This window comes from Rhinoraja longicauda, chromosome 1, assembly GCF_053455715.1.
Source record: "Rhinoraja longicauda isolate Sanriku21f chromosome 1, sRhiLon1.1, whole genome shotgun sequence".
NCBI lineage: Eukaryota > Metazoa > Chordata > Chondrichthyes > Rajiformes > Arhynchobatidae > Rhinoraja > Rhinoraja longicauda.
The window spans coordinates 56,568,805-56,589,181 of record NC_135953.1 but is presented as its reverse complement, the minus strand read 5'-3'; the positions used below and the strand labels follow the sequence as shown (position 1 = coordinate 56,589,181).

The 20,377-nt window shown below is 42.0% G+C and overlaps 1 protein-coding gene across 4 annotated transcripts in view; it reads left to right on the top strand.

Moving 5' to 3' along the window:
- The first annotated feature begins 738 nt into the window (after positions 1–738).
- The window catches only part of pcm1 (pericentriolar material 1), an 84,334-nt gene continuing 64,695 nt past the window's right edge, over positions 739–20,377 (top strand). For 2 of the 4 annotated variants that reach the window (XM_078397743.1, XM_078397725.1), the window contains exons 1-7: positions 739–872; positions 1,794–1,907; positions 3,152–3,397; positions 5,840–6,109; positions 14,361–14,531; positions 15,619–15,735; positions 15,975–16,148. In XM_078397743.1, the coding sequence (XP_078253869.1) occupies positions 1,803–1,907; positions 3,152–3,397; positions 5,840–6,109; positions 14,361–14,531; positions 15,619–15,735; positions 15,975–16,148 (1,083 nt within the window). In that variant the 5' untranslated portion in view covers positions 739–872; positions 1,794–1,802. Of the gene's footprint in view, positions 873–1,793; positions 1,908–3,151; positions 3,398–5,839; positions 6,110–14,360; positions 14,532–15,618; positions 15,736–15,974; positions 16,149–20,377 lie in introns of those variants that run through there. The other 2 variants (XM_078397751.1, XM_078397733.1) reach the window with 2 other exon arrangements.

Sequence of the window (20,377 nt, the reverse complement as noted above, 5' to 3'; positions counted from 1 at the left end):
GCATCCAGAGAATTGGCCTCCACTGCCTTCTGAGGCAGAGAATTCCACAGATTTACAACTCTCTGACTGAAAATGTTTTTCCTCATCTCTGTTCTAAATGGCCTACCCCTTATTCTTAAACTGTGGCCCCTGGTTCTGGACTCCCCCAACTTCGGGAACATGTTTCCTGCCTCTAACGTGTCCAACCCCTTAATAATCTTATACGTTGCAATAAGATCCCCTCTCATCTTTCTAAATCCAGTGTATACAAGCTCAGTCGCGTCTAGTCTTTCAACATATGACAGTCCAGCCATTCAGGGAATTAACCCCGTGAACCTACGCTGCACTCCCTCAATAGCAAGAATGTCCTTCTCAAATTTGGAGATCAAAACTGCCCTGCGCTGCTGCTCTGCCCAAAGATATTCTATTATCTTTGGCATCACAAAATGCTGGAGTAACTCAGTGGGTCAGACTGAAGAAGGGTCTCGACCCGAAACGTCACGCATTCGTTCTCTCCTGAGATGCTGCCTGGGCCCATTGAGTTACTCCAGCATTTTGTGATGCCAAAGGTTTGTGCAGTTGTGCATCTGCAGTTGTTTTCCTGCACTTTTATCTTTGGCTCTGCGCTCCTGCCTGCCCTGCGCCCCCCAGCGGCCGGAAGGGGAACGCAGGCGGACCTCGCGCCGCATTTGCCGGCCGGCAGGCGGAGGCTGATCGCGTTTGTTGTGTCTTGCGGCGCGTCACTTCCGGTCCCATCGCTATGGTTTCAGTAACGGCTCGCGAGGGCTGCTCGGCGCTTCGCGGGAGAGTGCGGGAAAGGGCGCGAGCCGGGATTCCGTTGGCGAACCGCCGCCGATCCGCGCGGCCGCTCCGCTCCTCCTCCTCCCCGCCGGGTGAGACAGACAGATGGTCGGTCGGTCGGTCGGTCAGCCAGCCGCCTTCCCTATCCCTGAGCCTGGCTGCGTGTGCATTTCTGCTCCCACCCAGCCCCACGAAACGCTGGGCCCGGCCCTCAACCGCTAGGACGGTGTCTGTCCAGCCAGTGGTGGAGTTGTGCTTGTCCTCCCATTGCCGGTCAACGTCCATCAGCATCTCCGGGGTTGGCCGGCGGCATCTCCCACCCTTCTCTTGGATCAGCCGGGGTTGGGGGCACTGGGTGAGGTGAGGTGAGGTGAGGAGGGTGAGGTGATGTCGCCCGCTGTCTGCGAACCTGCGTTTACCAGCGCAGGAAACCATAAGAGTTTATTTTGGCGTTTGAATGCTGAATTCCAACACTCGGTTCAGTCTCGGGATTAAAACTATATATCACTTGCAACAAATTGAGAAGGTTGTAAAATTCTCATGTGATTTGGAAAATCATGTTTTTATTTTGTTCATCTGTCAAACTAAATTATTTCTGTTTAACTAGTTGTAATGCATCTTTTATATCTTTGCTAACTGTTTTTGGCATTATGATCTACACATGAGAAGATTTAGTTTAGTTTTATTTAATTTGGGTTCTTTTGTACAACATTTTCTGAATCTTAGTTGTGAACTGCTTCACTACTGTTGTAGTCAAGGCAGCGTGGCAAACAACAAAGCAACTGAAATGTCTGACCAAGAGCAATAGTGTTTGAGCCATAAATGTTGACAGTTCTTTAAATACCAATAGTATTTTACAACAGTCTGGAAGAATCATTTGACCTATTATCAAAACTGCACCAACATTAAGGCAGAAGTGTGTGGGAATGTCTGTCACCAGATATTTTAGTTAAATAATTAATATAGACAATGATCTTCAAGTGCTGTAAAAAGCTTCAATTTTTTTTGTCTAGCATCCAAAGATGGCAACTGGTGGTGCCCCATTGTTTGAGGAAAACATTGAAGAACCAGACTTGGCCAACCGTACGGTGAACAATGGAGGTCTGGATGATCAGTTAAATAATCGGGTAGGATGATATTCTAGTTATTGTTGGGAGCATTGGTAATGTCAAACTAGTGATTTGGCATTTGGGGAACACTGCTAGTGAAATGCTGCTTTTATCTATATGCTCATGTAAAAGTTTTGGCATACCTTTTGACTATTATGTAGCAAGGCACAATTAATTTGATAGCCCAGTGATAAGCTAAACAAATATTTTGAATGCAAGGTAAAAACACGTATTCGTTCCTTATTACTTATTTGCTTTTGTGGGTAATGCACTATTTTTAGTGACGTTTACGAAGCTTTGGAGGTGAACGATGTTTTGTGGTAATAATTGGGAATTCTGTTTATTGCAGTCAATTTTCTCAGCTTGATACATGTATTAATCTCCCACTTTCAATGGGAGGAAAGATTTGTGTATGATTTTTATATTTACCGAAGAACCAAAAAAACCCAGTAAAACCAGAAAATAATGATGTTCACATTAGACACTATCTGTCGAAAGAGGAATTGAATTAATACTCTTTCATAGAATCATAGAACTGTACAGAATTGGGAATGGGAGGCTACAGAGGCTAAAATCTGGAGAAGTAATGTGTTTACTAAATTTGACGAATATTTAGAAATTACACAATGACAGTTAGAGAGAAAACTTAACACATAAATGAAATGTAGGGAATCCAAGCATATTTAGACTTTAGAGAAACAGCGTAGAAACAGAGTCCACACCGACCAGCGATCACCCTGTATGCTAGCACTATTCTACACACATGGGACAATTTACAGAAGCCAATGAACCTACAAACCTGTACCTCTTTCGATTGTGGCAGGAAAGCAGAGCCCCAAACCCATGCGGTCACAGTCCGTAGTCCAGATCGAACCTGGGTCTCTGGTGCTGTAAGGCAGCAACTCTACTGCTGAGCGACTGTGCCGTCCTTCATAGGTAGACACATTCATTTAATACAAGAAATTCATGAAGATTGCTTTTTATTGAGCCTGTATTTATTCACATGGTTGGTAATTTTATGAGAATTATCAGAATTAAATTCAATTTACCAATGACACAAGAACAACCTGCTCATAAATTCATCCTTGGTCAGACCTGTTAGGACATTGAGAGTCTAATGGTAAGGCCTTTAGCCTTGCGTATTCCACACCCAAATTATGATATGGGTGACTTGGTCCTGTATTATAGATAAATGTTTGTGTTACAGAAGTAATATAAAGCCTTTGCCAACCAGAGTGGAAAATTTGTACTCTTCTTTGTAGGATTGGAGTCTTCAGTATAAGAAGGCCAACAAGTCATCTGAGAAGAACAAGAAAAGGTTAAGTGTAGGAAGTGAGAGCCGACTTACAAATGCCATTTCTCCTGAATCCTCGCCTGCTGTTGGGCGCCGAAGGACGAAAACCCCTAAGAGTTACCCTCCTACAAAGCATGCATATCGTTTCTCTGTTTCGGACTCTGCAGAGCTTGAGAGGCTGAAGCAGCGTATAAACTTCAGTGATTTAGATGAGGTAAGGTAGATTTGAACGATCGGCTTCATTACTCTTTTTAAGAATAATAAACAAGCTGTATTTTTCATCAAACTGGATTGCAAGACTTTTAATGCACAGAAAAGTGCTGTGCTCGAGATCGATGTAATGAAGAAATACATGTGTTTTATGTTTAGAAAATAATCACTGTCCTATTGCTCAAACTGTTTGTAAATACTGGCCTTTACAGTGAAGGTTTGCAAAATTCCTGAACCGCAAGAATTGAGTTGAAGTGAATAATTTGAAATTTTGTGCACACCTGACAAACTGCAGACCGCCTGAGAAAAGTGCTTCAGAAACTTCAGTTGCCCTTTTTTCAATCTCAACAGCTGTGCTGGGAATAGTATATTTTGTATCTTATGGCGGAAAGCAGAGGTTTTGGGGGGGGGGGATTACATTTTGGGGTTTAATAACTTGTGAGGCTGTAATGTGTGTAAGAATAACTTAAAATGGCAGTGTTGGGACTGGCTTTTGAAAATTAGTTTTGTACAGCAAGAGATTCACATTAAGACAAGATAAGCGTAGTTATAGTAAAACAAATGCTCAAGAACTACTGCCAGAAAACTGTAGCTAGGGCAATGCCATCTAGGTCCCATGTTCCATTTATAAAAAATGTTTACTTATCTATGGATGAGGTATTTTGCATGTACATTATCAGTCTCTTGCCATCTCTCTGACTGAAAAGTAGGAAGGAATCGCCCATGGTTTTTAAGAAATAAGCAATGCCAGTCACAGAATCATACAGCATGGAAACAGGGCCTTTGAACCACCGAGCCCAAAAATTACCATAGATTACACATTCCCACGTATTCTATGTGTTCCCACTTTCTCAATCATTCCCTACACCCCGGGGCAATTTTTAGCAGCTAATTAACCTATCAACCGACATGGCCACAGGAAAAACTTTCAAACTCCGCACAGACCACCCAAGGTCAGGATTGAATCCAGCTCTCTGGTGTTGTGAGGCAGTGGCTCTACCAGCCTCGCTACTGTGCTGCCTCATTACTTTCATAAGAACAAGAACGGGCTATGCAGAAGAGATCTTGTATCCAGATTACATTTGCCACTTTGCCCCATATTCCTTAATGTCTTTGGTATCAAAAATGTATTGAAGACAAATCATTTGTCATTTGGTTAAGGACATTCCATACTTGGCTTCTCTGTAAAAAAAGCCCTTTATAACTTCACTTCTGAAAGACCCGACTGCAACTTTTAAACATGCAAGAGGGTAACCCGTTGACTGATAATTTATATTTACCCTTTGGGTTTCCCTAATATCTAGTTTAAGTCATCGTTCAAGCAATTAGATTTCATGCATTTGATCCTTTAAGTCCAGCTTTAATTTGGATACATTTGTTGCACATCCCCCAAGTTGGTTAGTGTATAATCATCCAATGCTACTCATGCGGTGTAACTGGGGGCTGAATAGTAGTAGAATAATGTTTACCTCTTGTTATCAAGTTTTGAAGGTCAGCAATCCATTTGATTATTTTATATGTTTGTCCATAAAAATGTACATGGGCCTTCCATCCCCCATTCCAAAGTTTCTTTGGACTTCTACTTCCAATATTTGACCAACCTGGACATTATTTAAATTCCATTATAATTGTTCGTTTGTTTAATGAATAGCTGAAATCAAATAGCTCCTTGCAAGCACCACATGTGTTTGCTACAAATCTTACCACTTGCACTGGTAGCTCATTAGCTATATTTTGTCTCTTGCAGATTTTGGACAAAACCAAAACATTAAATAATTTCCCTGAACTTCAGCTTTAGCTAATAGCCTCTTAAACCCAAACCGTCCGTCCTTTCAGCTTTGTGTTTTTAGTAGCCTGTGTGGTACATTTTAAAAATTAGTTCATGATAGAACTTAATTGAACCTATACATAATAGAACCTTGGTTCTGGTGGTCAAGACATTTTAGATTATGCAAAACTAAAGCTGTAACATATACTTACAGTAGTGTACAAATGCAGAAACATGCTGTCAACATAAAGTTCCAGAGGAGCCTACCCTTTTTTAAGCCTCCAGATCATTTTCATAATCTGCGCAGTGAATAAAATAGTGTTTGTTTATTTCTAAACTTTGATTTTCAGTATTTTGCTGTAGTCTGACCAACAGTCCACATGCAGAGATTTAGGAAGTGACAAGAGAAATGACAATTTTTTCCCCTACACATACAATGTCAGATTTAAGCAGGAAAGGTATCTGCATACATTTTTGCCTCTTTTATAGGAGAGTACCTGATTTTTAACGTATTCATACTAGATTATTTCTTAATTATTGAGGTACTAGGATTTTGCAAACTTTGGTTTATTCTCTCACAAATTGTTCAGGAAATTGATTGATCGAAGTAATGGAATGTCACTTTTCTAAATGAATTGATGAGTATTCCTTACACTAAACATTGTGATGTTTGATTAGAGGAGCATTGGGAGTGATTCTCATGGCAGAGCCATGGCTGCAAACAACAAACGTCCACCTGTTGAAAATAGAAAGCCATTCAACTTTCTTCAGCAGCAGATCAATAGCAACAAAAGCAAGGATCCTGATTTAAATCCACAGAGACAAGAAACCAAGTTTGCTGCTTCAGGAGGAGATTTGTTTGCATCTATAATAAACAAAGATTCGTTGCAAAGTGATCAGGTCTTACTTGGAGATATCAGAGGAGAATCCGAAATAGAGAGTAGTCAGGTGAGATTTAAATTTCTTCTTTTATCATGACTTTTAATGGCTTAAAGATGAGAAATATTGTTGTATGAAAGTTAATTCTGTAGGCATTTGAAAACATTGTTAGCTTGCTTATCTGTGAAAATCTGGTGTGATTAACTGGTATAAATTACTATTATCCACGTTAGAATATAAAGCTGCTGAGAAGCCATTGCTGTATACATTTTATATATTTATATAACTTATTTGTTGTAATAGGTTTACGCGAATGTGTGAGGCATTGGCCCACAAATAATAGTTCTAGGACAACAGATATCCTTTTAGGTTTGAAGTAGTTTCTAAGCAGTTGCACACATTTCTGGCATTATCTTATCTGTTAATGTTTAATGATCCAAAGTCTCATTACTAGAGCCAGGATGTTTTGGCACTAAAAATCTGAAATAGGCAGGCAAATAGTCATTAATTTTTTTTTTAAAAAGGCACGAAAAAGGCATTTATTGACAGAAAAATGCATTTATCGACAAAAAAAAGGCACGTATTTCCACCACCAAAATATGGTTAAAATGGTAATATAAAGGTATACTACATTAAATGACCAAAGTTGCCTGGTTGCACATAATTACTAGCATTTTTTTCAAATTATCTGGTGTTAAACTATGCCGTCTGCCAGACAGAATATGCTTCAGTTGTGAAAACTTCTTTCTACCCCAGCTGAGGTCACTGGTACATATCCGAAACAAGCTACAGACTCAATATTCATGTCGATCTCTTGTGCTTTAGCTATGCTTTGTATTTCTTCAAGATCTTTGTTACCTAAAATCACTCTCACATTTTCCTTGTATGTCTTTATCCACATCACCAGGAACTTTACAAATATCATCAGTTACTTTGTTGAAAACCTGCAATTTATTCACTAATGTTTCTCAAGGGAAGTGATAGCTTGTGGGAAGTTTGCAAAATTGGAAGCAATAAACACAAGATCGCGGTGGAGGGACTTTTTCTGCATGATTTCACTGACGATCCTGACTGCAGCAGATTCTTCTTCAAAGCAGTTGACGCTTTCTTTTATCTTTTCAAAATTTGCAGCATAGTAGAGTACGGCAGAGAGCCATGTACCCCACCTAGTTAAAACGGGTTGAGGAGGTAGCGGAATCTCGGATGCCATTTCCTTGAACAACTGCACATAACTTTGAGGAAGATTTTCTTGATATTGTAAACTAGGCGATCGACAGTTGGAAACAAGCTAACTATGTGCTCGGCAATTCTATGGAGTCCGTGAGCTAAGCATGTTAAATGCAACATTTTGGGGAATAAAACTTTTAAGAGCACGAGCAGCTTTTTTCATGTACAGAGCTGCATCAGTCACAAACAGAAGAACATTCTCGTGTTTTATACCTTCTGGCCAAAATACAGCAAGTGAAGATGTAAACAACTGAGCAATAGTCGGAGCTGTTTGACTTCTCCAATACTTCCGATGTCAACAAATACTCCTTTGATGATTGACCTGGCTCCAGTGTACCGATGACCACATTGGCAACATATCTCCCCACAGCATCGGTTGTCTCGTCTATTGAGATCCATATTTTGTTGCATGCAACTTCATCTCTAATTTTCTGCACAACACTGTTGAAGTTGCTGTCAACGTAATTTTTCCGTAATGATGACTCGCTCAGTATATATTCCTCTGTGTATTTCTCAAAAAAACCGCTGAGAGATTTGTTTTCCAATTTCCACAGTGGAATTCCAGCATCAATGAATGCCTTGCACAGATTACTCAAACTCAAATTTGTGACTGGAGCCAGCAGTAAATGTAGTGAGGAGACAAGCTTGCGTATTTCCCGCCTTCAGTTTCTCTGCCGCCGACTTGTGTTTAGCTGTCTGTACATGCTGGGAGACATGATTCACTGCTTTCTCGCGTGCTTTGCAAAACAGCACACAGTTGTCTGCAGAGAATATATCACTCCCGTACACTCACCAAATTGTTCAGTTTTTTACAGGGCGTTGACTTGACTTTAGGCATTTTGACGCTTGCAGGGGTAGATCCTACAGGAGCGGGGATGCAGACCTCTACAGGCAGGCCAAGTACAAGCTGAGAAGAGGAATCGGAGCTGCCAAGGAAAGGTACTCTGAGATGTTGAGGAGCAAGTTCTCAGCTAATGACTCTTCAGTTTGGAAGGGCTTGCAATAACTCACAAGCTACAAGAGGAAAACTTGCTCCTTGGACAATCGTCAGCTGACCAACGACGTGAACGAGTTCTGCTGGTTCGATAAACGGAAACTTAACCCTGGTACCCCCTCCCCAACCAACACTTCACACCTACTCACAGCCTGACTCCAGTTTGAAAAGACTGGACCCTTCCGCACCCACCCCTCTCCAATCACCACTTAACACCCACTCACAGCCAGCTGCAAAAGACTGGGGCCTCGTCTACTACCCACGAATGAATGACCGATGGTGGCGTCCCAGGTTTCGGTGGAAATTTTCCTGTAAGTTATGTTAACGACAAAAAAAGGCTGATTTAGGCACTCGGTCTTGAAAAGGGCATTATCTTGCTGAAATCATAAAAAAGGCATGAAAAGTCACTTATGGCAAAATCCTGGCTCTACTCATTACATTGGCTCAATCATTCACATTTGTGTATTACATATTTTGTTTTAATAGTTCCCATGTTTGAAAAAACACGAATTAAATGCTGATTATCGTAAAAAACATTGCCAGTAGACAATGCAGCATATATCCACTTCCTAACTTTTTATTGGGATTTTGCAAGAACTGCAGTCTACTTGTAACTTATGATTCTGGGATACACTTGTTTTGTCCATTTGTCAGCTAATGTACCAAATCCAGCAGCCAATTTGCACTGGGCTAGCTCTCACAACCAGGAAAAAACAGATAAATAAGTGATGTTAGCAGATGGATAAATATTAGTTGAGAGATATAGATCATAGAAAATTATTGGCATATGCGCGAATATGATGAGCTTGGTTGTAGTAGCACCGTAGGAACATGGAGTCGGACAGAACACAAAATTACACAAGTTAAACATAAATTTAAAAAATGACAATGAAAAGAAAGACTTGCAGAGGTCCACGCTTTGTGTAAACACTCTGTTTAATCATTAACCGATACCGCCCCATCGCTCATGTGTGCATGCCCAAGTTCAAATTCTAACGGCAATTGCTTTGTACTCCGCCCACACACGACGGTCCGCCTTGATTGGTTGGCCCAGATCTCACCCCGACAAACGACGGGGTTCAAAGCCAAAGTGTCTCAGCCCAGCACATGACCCCCCCCCCAGAACCGGAGTAATGGAGGCAATTAGGCTAATGAGTGAGGTGGGCTGATCTTGTGTACGTGTCTCATGTGTTCCTGGTCGCAGCTGGCAGAGTTGAGGGTGGGTGAGAGAGTCAGTCTCGTGCCCGTAGGGATGTCTTCAGGTGTCGGTGAAAATGCACCACGAGGCCATTTGCTTGTGGGTGGCAGGCCGTAGTGTGGTTCAGCTTCAGCCAAGCAGCCGGGTATGTCGCAGTGGAGGTATCCGAGAGCGGGATGGCTTCTGGCCATCTTGTGAATTGGTCCACGATGGTGAAAAGGTGGATGACACCTCTGGATGGAGGCAGCGGTCCAACGTGAAAGAGGTCGAAACTCCAGTCCGGCAGGGCGACATTCTGCAGCGGCGCCTTGATATGTCGCTGAATCTTTGAGGTTTGACGGATGCACGCCCTGACCCAGTTGCGACCTGTTTGCACAACCCGTGCCACATGAACTTGGCTGCCATCAGTGCCGTTATTGCCCGGATGGAAGGGGAAACCATAAACCAAAATCCGGCAGCGCCAGGCCGCGGGGATGATGGGTCTTGGCTGTCCGGTAGACACGTCGCAAAGGAGCGTGGTGTCAGAGGGCCCGAATCGCACATCCTCCAACAACAGGCCTGAGGTCGATGAGCATCTCCTCATCCTCGCGCTGGGCGGCCACCATGGCCGTGTAGTCGACACCCCGGGTCAAAGCGTGGATGGCATTGATGGCGGTGCGGGACAACGCATCTGCGAACCGGTTGCTCTTGCCTGCGATGTGCTGGACGCAAGTTGTGTACTCTGAGATGTAGGCCAAGGGACGCTGCTGTCAGGATGACCAGGGATTAGACACTCTGGCAAAGGCAAACGTGAGTGGCTTGTGGTTGGTGAAAGCTGTGAAATCCCTGCCCTCGAGGCAGTAGTGGAAATGCCGGATGGCCAGGTAGAGCGCGAGGAGCTCCCAGTCGAAAGCGCTGTATTTCTGCTCAGGGGGTCTCAGGTGACGACTGAAAAAAGCGAGGGACTGCCAGATTCCATTTAGCAGTTCCAGCACTCCGCCCACGGCTGTGCCAGATGCGTCAACCGTGAGAGATGTTGGCCCACGGATGTACCAGCATCATCACCATTGCCAGCGCCTCTTTGACATAGTTGAACGCAGACGTGGCCGTGTCCCAAACGAGCTCCTTGCGGCTGTTGACACAAAACGGTGATAGAAGTTGACCATGCCGACAAACATTTGGAGTCCCTTCACCGTAGAGGGTTTGGGAAACTTGCGAATGGCCTCAACCTTTCAGGAGCGGGGCCGCACCATGCTGGTTGATGTGGTGGCCGAGGAAGCTGATGGAAGGGAGGCCAAACTGACACTTGGCAACGTTGATGGCCAGGCAATGCTCATTGAGCCGCTGGCAGAGCAGCCGGAGGTGTGCGCAGTGTTCCTGGCAAGAGAGGATGTCGTCGAGGTATATGAACATCCCGAGGTCCACCGTGTCCATGAGCCGTTGGAAAGCCTGGGCGGCGTTCTTGAGGCCGAAAAGCACCTGTAGAGCCCAAACGCGGTGATGTCGTCCGGGTGGCCACGTACCAGGTCGATTTCGGAAAAATCCTTGGTGCCATCCAGATTGGCCGAGAAGTCCTGAATGCAACCTGAGGGACAGGTTGCAGGCCGGCCGTTGTGACGTCGTTGAGACGGCAGTAGTCCCCACAGGGTCTCCAGCCTCCAGATGCTTTGGGGACCATGTGAAGTGTGGCTGGCCACGGGCTGTCTGAGCATTTCCTCCCTCTTGCGGAACTCGTCTTTGGCCAGTTGGTGTTTGTCGGGGGGCGCCTGTGTGTGCGTGCATGGAGTGGTGGTCCGGTGGTGGGAAGGTCGCCGAGATGTGGCGCAGTCAATTCGGCGTGGCGCAAGGCGATCGACTCGAACATCTCAGAATTGACGAGACGTGGTCCCTTCATGTCAACCAGCAGGGAGTGCACCCGGAGGAAATCGGCACCCAGCAGCAGTTGGGAGACGTCTGCGATAGTAGAGGCACACTTGAAGTGACAGGAGTTGAAGTTGAGCAGATCGTGCGGACTCTGTACGTCTTGATGTTGCTGCCGTTGGCGGCGGACAGAGAAGGCCACCTTTTTCCGGAACGAGTGTTGGCCCCCAATGGGGGCAAAACACTGACCTTTGTTCCCGTGTTCACAAGAAAACGCCATCCCCAGTAACGATCCCAGGTATAGAGGAGGCGATGCTTCTGGCCGACCGCAGTAGCCACTACTAGCGGCCGGCCGAGACGTTTCCTGGAATGTGTGCAGGGTGGTCGGCATCGGCGGGCCGCGGAACCCCACCTTTGGTGGTAGTAGCACCACTCACCCTTGCCGGCATCGGTCTTGGCCGGCTTCACTGCCGCACCTTTGTTGGTGGCTGGGCCGCCCGCTTGACCTGCCGAGGCACTGCTGCCACCCGGCTGATGGTGGCGCCACCCTGCTGGTTCGCCTGCCACTGCATGTCTGCACAGGCTGCCAGCCGCCAGGGGTCTATGAAATCGTCGTCCACGACGAGCAGGCGAATGTCAGGGCAGTGGGGGTGGGGGGTGGAGGGAGCGGGGTGGGGGGTGGAGGGAGCGGGGTGGGAGGGGAGGGGAGGGGAGGGGAGGGGAGCAGAGTGGGGGTGGGAAGGGAGTGGAGGAGGGGAGGGGAGCGGGGAGAGGGTAGTGAGGGGCTGGGGAGGACATGGACCATTGTGATTTGCCGTTGAAGACCACTGGAAAGACCACTGGAGCAAATATGTCTTCAATGAAATTAGGTATGTGCAATTTTAAATTAAACTCTTCAGAACTTAGTCATACATTTTATGACCATTGTTCTTTAATTCAATACCAAGAGAATTGGGATGAGTAAGGAAAAAGCAAAATAGAAAAAACAAAACAAAACAATTTTTCTTTGTGTTGTAAAATGTATTTCTGTTCAATAACTTTTCCATAAATAGCAGTATATACCCATGATTGGCCTGACATTGTACCTGTGGTCCAAGAACTACAGCCTGTTGGAAATAATAGTCGTTTTTCACACATGAATGTAACACAACGTGTACGCGCATTTGGCGTGCATACTTTTTTTTTGCTGAAAAGTTGCATTACGTGCCATATTATGAATTTTGATGTAAAATTCTGAATTTTGGACATCAAAATTATGAATTTGTAAAATCAAATGTTGGGAGGTTTGCAAATTATGCTACTTGGTTTTGACTTAAAGGAAGTGATAGCATGCAGGTCCTACTACAGCTGTTGACTTTCTGTCTGTGCCTCTGGAATTGGCTCTGCGCTCATTGTGACCTGGATGTCATTCCTGGACTTGGTTTTCAGTTTAGTTTAGAGATACAGCGAGGAACCAGGCCCCTCGGCCCATTGAGACCATGCCGACCAGCCATTCCCATACACTAACACTATCCTACACACGAGGAACAATTTTCAATTTTTACAGAAGCCAAATTAACCTACAGACTTCTTGTACGACTTTAGAATGCCAGGCTTAAACACCACAGCTATGGCCCCTCGCACATTCCAAACCTGTTTAATCCAGAGTTTCTAGTTGGTGAAAACTCAGAATGTTTTTGAAGGTACACACTTGTCCATGCATTTCTCAATGAAGTCAGTGATGACTGGCAAATTCATTCAGGCCCTCTTCAAATTCTTGAACATGGCCCAGTCCATCAATTCCAAGTAAACCTGTAACTACTCTGCTGCCTCTCATGCTGTCCCCTTCGCTGTTGTCATACTCTTTGGTCTATGTCTATAAGCGGGAAGAATAAGCACAATCAGGTTATCAGATTTTCCAAAGTGTGGGAGAGGGATGGAGCAATAGGTGTTCCTGATGGTGGTATAACAGTGGCCGAATATGTTGGGTCCTGTGGTATTGGCTGAGACTTCAAGCTAACCTGGTTAAGTCCCTGGCGATACTGAGGAAGCCGTTGGGGTAAGCCGTTTTATACTGACTGATTGTGGGTCTCAATTCCCCACGTATGAGCTTCATATCTGCCTGAGGTAAGCTGCAAGTCAGGGTGACAATGGCTAACTCTGGGTAGCTAGAATGGTTGGCAATTAACTACCGTTGGTTCCAAGTATCAATTGACAAGTTAATACAGTGTCATTATGCATTCATCAACAAAATGCAGAGGATTCTACATATGTCCTGTTCAATCTTTGTCCCTCAATCAATAGCACTTAAAGAATGGCACCAAGTGCTTGAATAACTAACACTTTAAAAATTGGTTCCTGGTCAGTTATCCAGGAGCAAACTCACTTTTGTTAAATGTTGCAAGTTGCTTCTTTGCTGTTGTACTTTAATACATTAAAGACTAACCACTTAAATGTTCAAAAGCATTTAATTTATTCTGATATGCTTTGGGACATCCTCAGAGAGTGCACAGTACTCTGTAGGTATTTTTCTGTTCTTCAATCTATTTGTCCAATTATTACTATTGTCAGATATAATTTTTAAAATCATTTTTAAACCATGATTTTGTTTCTTGGGTTTTGGGGTGGTACAAAGAATAGAAAGTAATTTTTAAATGCCGGCAAACTAGTAAAAATTGGTCTACCGAAGGGTTGTTGTTTCCCTCAGCTGGAGAGTCCAGAATTGGGGCATTGGCAAGTCATTTGAGACTTTACTGAAAAGATATCTATTTTCATGGAAATTGGTATATTGCTAGAATTTCCTGTGCCAAGGAATTTTGCTTGTTTAATTGTTCAGTATGTTCACCGTTGAGGGAACTTTTGAATGTCAGAGGGGCTCTCAGATTGACTCTTCTTTCCATTTCTTTGTTCTGATTAGTTTGAGTTGCTTAATCTCTGCCATTCATGGTGACGGACACTAGACAAGGCAGCTAAAGCAATTATTTAACATTGTAATGCCTCTAGATGTGTTAATGGTCTGTTAAATCCATAGTAAAGCAGAAATTGTACAGAAAGTGGTTTCCATGTATTTGTTTTAATAATAGGTTGTGAGCAGACTTATCCAGATTCGGGATTATATCAACAAGGCTCGATGCATGCGGGAAGATCTAATGGAGAAAAATGAAAGATCTGCCAACGTTGAGCGTTTGACTCAACTGATAGATCACTTAAAAGAACAAGAAAAGTCATACATGAAGTTTTTACAAAAAATGCTGGTATGTTTTGGAGCATGCACCTAATTATATTATTTATCGTAATAATAGGTCTTCTGGACTTGCGTATTCAATTTGACTTCATGTACCATAAATCCAGAGCAAAGCATACATAGTTGTGCCATTTGTGCGCATCTCCTCTTGAGCCATTTCCCAATATGGTGCACTTCATTTCTCTTGTCTAAGTGAAATGCTTTTCACTTGGATATGGTTGCCTTGCTTAAAAAAAAAGATATTTGAACCAATGGTCTGGTGTGCTTAAATATTTTCTTGATTGTGGGGTAAATTTATGTTAGCTACTTTTGCATTTGCTGAGTAGTATATTGTGGCCAAATTCTTTAAATTCATAATTTGTGATTACAGCTGTGGTTGAATTGAGCCACTTTTCAATTAGGTAATTAGATGAAAAATGTCAGTAAATAAACCCAAGAAAAAATCTCAATTTATTGAGTCTGATAAATGAGAGCAAGTAAATGGGAAATCATACTGATGTAAAATTGTAGTGCTTGATCTATCTTTGGCTGAACCATTACTGAAGAGGTTTGAAATTCATAGAGATTTTGAAGGGATATAAAAATTGAGGACGAAAGACAGAATTTTCATACTGGCAATATGTCTACTGGAGCAGTGGACGTCAGAGAGATCTTGATAAATATGAAATGATTTGCTGGAGATAGAAGAAAAGTACTGCTTTGGTTGTTTGCAATTGGCAGTGATGAACCTACATGTAAATGTAATGCCAATACTGACTTGTGAGTGGGATTAAAATAAATTTCTTAGCTTGGATTGTTGGAACATGGAACACTAGCACTATTTGTGGCTCAGGCAAAGACATGTTAAAAGAAGCATTATTTTACTGTGCTTTTATTCAGAGGTCATTGGTAGAGAGTGGTACAAAGGCATTCTATTTCAATGACCAACAAAACTGACCCAGGCGAGTGATGAACAAATTTTGCATTCCAGTGCCTCTTTTAATTGACATTATGATTTTTTCTTGGCTCCATTGTTGCTGAAGTATTAAATGCATTTTTAAAACACTGATTTGTTTCTAATAAGTTCTGGATCCCACGGCTTTTTGTTGAATGTTCAGGCCCAGGAGAATGAGGAGGATGAAGTTGGCACAACTGACTCTGCTGTAGGATCTGGTTCTGTCGCTGATAGCACTTCTCTCAACCTAGATGTGCAGTCCGAAGCATCAGATGCAACGGTAAGATAATATAGTAGCAAATACCAAATTGAATACAGAATCTGTCTTTGTAAGTTGTGCTTTAAATCATACAGATAGAAAACATTCAGGTACTGGCTTTTATGTTTTGAGACATTGTTGTGAATGTTATTTTTTTTTAAAGGGTATTAAAATTAGAGCAGAATTTGTTTAAAAGCTGTTTGTCTTGGGTTTCATTGACATTTTAATCATAAATGTCTTAACTAAACTGTTTGATAAAGGAGGCATCTCGTAGTCTGAGAGTTCGGCCCCGCATTGAGGACAAGCTAGGAAATGCAGCACAGGGCTCTTCAATTACATCAACTCCAAAAGGGGAAACTGACAGGCTTGGTCTGAATGACAGGAGAGTCTTTCATAGTGGGAATAATGGCAAGGAGCATGGAATTTCCTCCAAGGTACCATTTCATTGCATAGTCCTTGAAAATTGTAATCTATTCAATTTCAATTCTGTGATCAAATTTACTTTTTGTAGTGTTTCATATTAGACTGATCCCTTATTTCTTTGCTTATTTTGAATCTTGAAAAAATGCATGTTACTATATTATTTGATTTAAGCATATTTAAGATTTCAATATTTTATTAAGGAGGGACAATTTGGAACAGCCTTAATTCAAGGTTGTATTGTTCATGTGATACGTGGAACTAATCATGTATCTTTTATTTTGAAATTTTGTTTTGAACTGAGACACCCACTGATTATTATTTATGTACAAGGACTTTGTGTCCTTTTGTGTAAACCAGCATCTGCAGTTCCTTGCTTCTACCAGTGATTATTAGGGTCTAACTTTTTTATTCTGTTTATAAAATATTAATTTGCTGTGTACTGCTTCAGGTACTATTAATCCCCCAAGTTTTAGCATAATTTTATGCCTGTTAGATTGTTATTTGCATTCACCAGTTTTCCTTTTCGGCAACTGGTCTATTCATATTAAATTTGTTCAGGAGAATCTGAATATACTGTAAAGTTGTGATCTGTGGCAGATATTCAGCTGTGACCTATAGTTACATGTTTTGATTGCATGTGCAGTCCAAAACTTATTGACAGACCCCAATGACATTTTGTTTGTTTCTATCTGGAACAGAATTTAAGTGTGTTCATGGATAGCATCCAAGTTGATTTTTAAATTATGTACGTGGCTTCTTGAAGCCCTTTTGTCAATCTCACAGACTTCATTTTGGAGACATCAGTTATGGTATAATAGTGATATGCACCAACTTGATTTTTGTTGTGTATATTAAAATTTGGACGTGTTGATCCTGTTATGTACCACAACTTTTTTTTAACATTAACATAAACTTATCATTTTAGAGGTGTATGTTTGTACAACAAATGCCGAAAGGATTTTTTTCCTGAACAGTAGAATGATAGTTTTATAGCCTGTGGATTTTTTTGCGAAAAATAGGGCAGAGGACTGAAGTTAGAAAATCTTTATTCAAGGTTATGAATCTTTGGAATCTATGAATAATAAACCAAAACCAATACTTTGTCAGACCTGAAACATTAACACCATTCTTTGTGTTTTGAGAACTGCTTGAGAACTGACCAATGTACCAAAAGCCGCCTTTACCTGTAATCCTTGAATTCCAGCGCATTAGGAAAATTCAAGGTGCAGAGAACAGTAGTAATTTTAATAATCCAGCAGGGTTTCTTAGGAAGTTCTTCACCACAACACAGAAGGCTGCTTTGTGGGTTGAAGCTTTTAGCAGAAGGGGTTTGTTCATTCAGGGTAATAAATTAACGACAGTTGAATGCACCAGGAGTGTCCTGACATCTGAACGCCATTTGTAAATTCTTTCACCTGTTCTGTCACATTTATAATTCAGTATTGTGGTAATTTAATATTGTATTTGGAGCTTAGTTCAAAGAACAAGTATAGTTGCAAGGTTTTCAAGCTTTGTGTCTGGGAAACAAAGATTATTTGTGAGAAACGTCACCTATTCGTTTTCTCCAGAGGTGCTGTCTGACCTGCTTAGTGACTCCAGCTTTTTCTGTCTATCTTGGGTATAAACCAGCATCTGCAGTTCCTCCCTACAGAAAATATTATTTTCAGCTCCATCTGAAGAGTCTTTAAGAAAAATAACCTTTGGCTAATATTGATCTTGTAATGTTGCAGATCTGAAATTCCACACGGATTTTCCTGTTCAATTATTCCTCTTTGTATTTCGTAGCATTAGTTTTTCTGACTAAATTTACAATGATAAAAAGACACCATAGTAGGTAAGAAAATAACTGCAGATGCTGGTACAAATCGAAGGTATTTATTCACAAAATGCTGGAGTAACTCAGCAGGTTAGGCAGCATCTCAGGAGAGAAGGAATGGGCGACGTTTCGGGTCGAGACCCTTCTTCAACAACTTGATGCATGTGCATGTGCCAAATTCCTTGTTCCTCACTTCCCTTTCTCTGTCCTCTTAATTCTGTCACTTTTTTCCCCCTTCAGTTTTTATTCACTCTCCCCTTTGGAAACTATCACTAAATGTGCTTCTGACACCCTTTTCGGGCAGTGCATTCTGGAGGAAAAATAGATAACAATTTTCTGTGATGAAAATCATACTTAAAAGCCTCCCTTTGTGGCAATCACAAATCAGTTTACTCTGATTACATTTTTGATTTATTTAGTATTGTCTATGTACTGAAGTACAATGAAAAGGATTCTGTCATATTTGTATTCCTCTCATTTACAAGTCAAGAGTATTTTATTGTCATATGTCCCAGATAGAACAATTACATTCTTACTTGATGATGTTTAATATCAGACTTCTTAACATTTATTAAAAGGAGAATATTCAGAATTTCTGCAGACTTTGTACTTAACTGACCTCTCATTGCTGGTACAATTTCTTGTAGATCTTCATCGTTTCATTTCTTATACCTTTTAACATTCATTCATCTCAAAGAATGGCATGCAGAATTAGTATTACATTACCTAGGATTACATTTGAGGTTAATTACATTTCTGAAGTAACTTTGTACTTCATATCCAATACTAATAAAACCAAATTACTTTGTATGTTTTGTGTAGTGTGCATGCACATACATTGTGAACGTATTGGTTTTGGTTTATTATTGTCACGTGTACGGAGATAATAGTGAAAAGCTTTTTTGTGTGCTATCCAATTAAATCAAATCATACTATACAGGAGTGCAATCAAGCTATACACAAGTACAACGGGTAATGCAAAGAGAAAAATCCAGAGTGCAGAATATAGTTTTGCAGCGTTGTAGAGCTAAAATTACAGAGAAAAAAGGGACTATACCGTAACTTATGGGTGGATCGTTAAAAAAAGGTGTGGGGGGGGGGGGGGGGGTGGGGGCAGGACCACACCCGTGTCAGGTGATAAGTGCTTTCAATTTTTTGTATCTTCTGCCTAATGGGAGAAGGGAGAAGAAGGAATAATTGGGAAAGAAGGGTGGGCAAGTGCCCTTGATTATGTTGGCTCTTTCCTGAGACAACTCTGCAATTTCTTGCGGCCTTGGTCAGAGTTGTTCTCAAACAAAACTGTGATGCCAGCAGATGGGACATTTTCTATGGTGCATCTATAGAAGCTGATAAGAGTTGTTGTGGACAACTTCCATAGCCTCTTGAGGAAATTGAGAAATTTGATATCGTTTTTTGGTCATAGCCCCCTTCAATGTAGTTGGTCCATGACAGATTGTTGGTGATATTTATGCCAAAGAGCTTGAAGCTCCTGACCATTTCCACTGCAGCACCATTGATGCTGATTGGGACATGCACTCCAGCATGCTTTCTGAAATCAATAACTATGTCCTTCGTCTTGCTGATGTTGAGAGAGAGGTTGGCTTCACACCATGTTACTAACTGTATCTCCTTCCTGTACTTGCTCATCATTCTTCGAGATCCAGTCCACTACAATGGTGTCATCTTCAAACTTGTAGATTGAGTTAGAGCGGTATTTGTCCACACAGTTACAAGTGTATAGAGAGTATAGTAAAAGGCTGAGAACGCTTCCTTGTGGGATACTGATGTAAAGACAGCTCAATCTCCGGTTGCACATTCCAGCATTTGCCTTAAAACTGGACACCGTTTATATTGTCCCTCCTCAATCTATCTATATACTAAAACTCTCGTTTGTTTGTTTGTTTGTTCCTGAACTACAGGCAAAACAGTACACGATAGCACGACAATTTTAGGCCCACCTTAGTCACCGTTGTCCCTTTGGTGCCAATGGAAGAAGTTTTGTTGAAATTGGTGTTATATTTTTTAAGTTATTCACATTTTAAAGTTTAAATCTATCTCCTAGGGAGGGAGGGGGGGAGGGAGGGAGGATAAGGGGGGATGGAGGGGGAGGGTGGGAGGTGGGGAGAGGGGAGGGGGGGGGGAGGAGAGGGTGCTGCACCAATGCAGGAGAGGTTTGGGCCCAATGAGTCCACTTGGTCTAGTCTGTTAAAATGCTACATTTCACAATTCTCTGCTTATGCCAAGTGTTAGCTCATTTCACCATTTTTCAACCATTTCTGTGTGTTACTGTCTGCCTTGATTTTTGTTTCTTTTCATACTGAAGTTATGCACGATACTCATCTAGACCATTTAATATACAGTGCCCTCCATAATGTTTGGGACAAAGACCGTCTGTACTCCGCAATTTGAGATTTGTAATAGAAA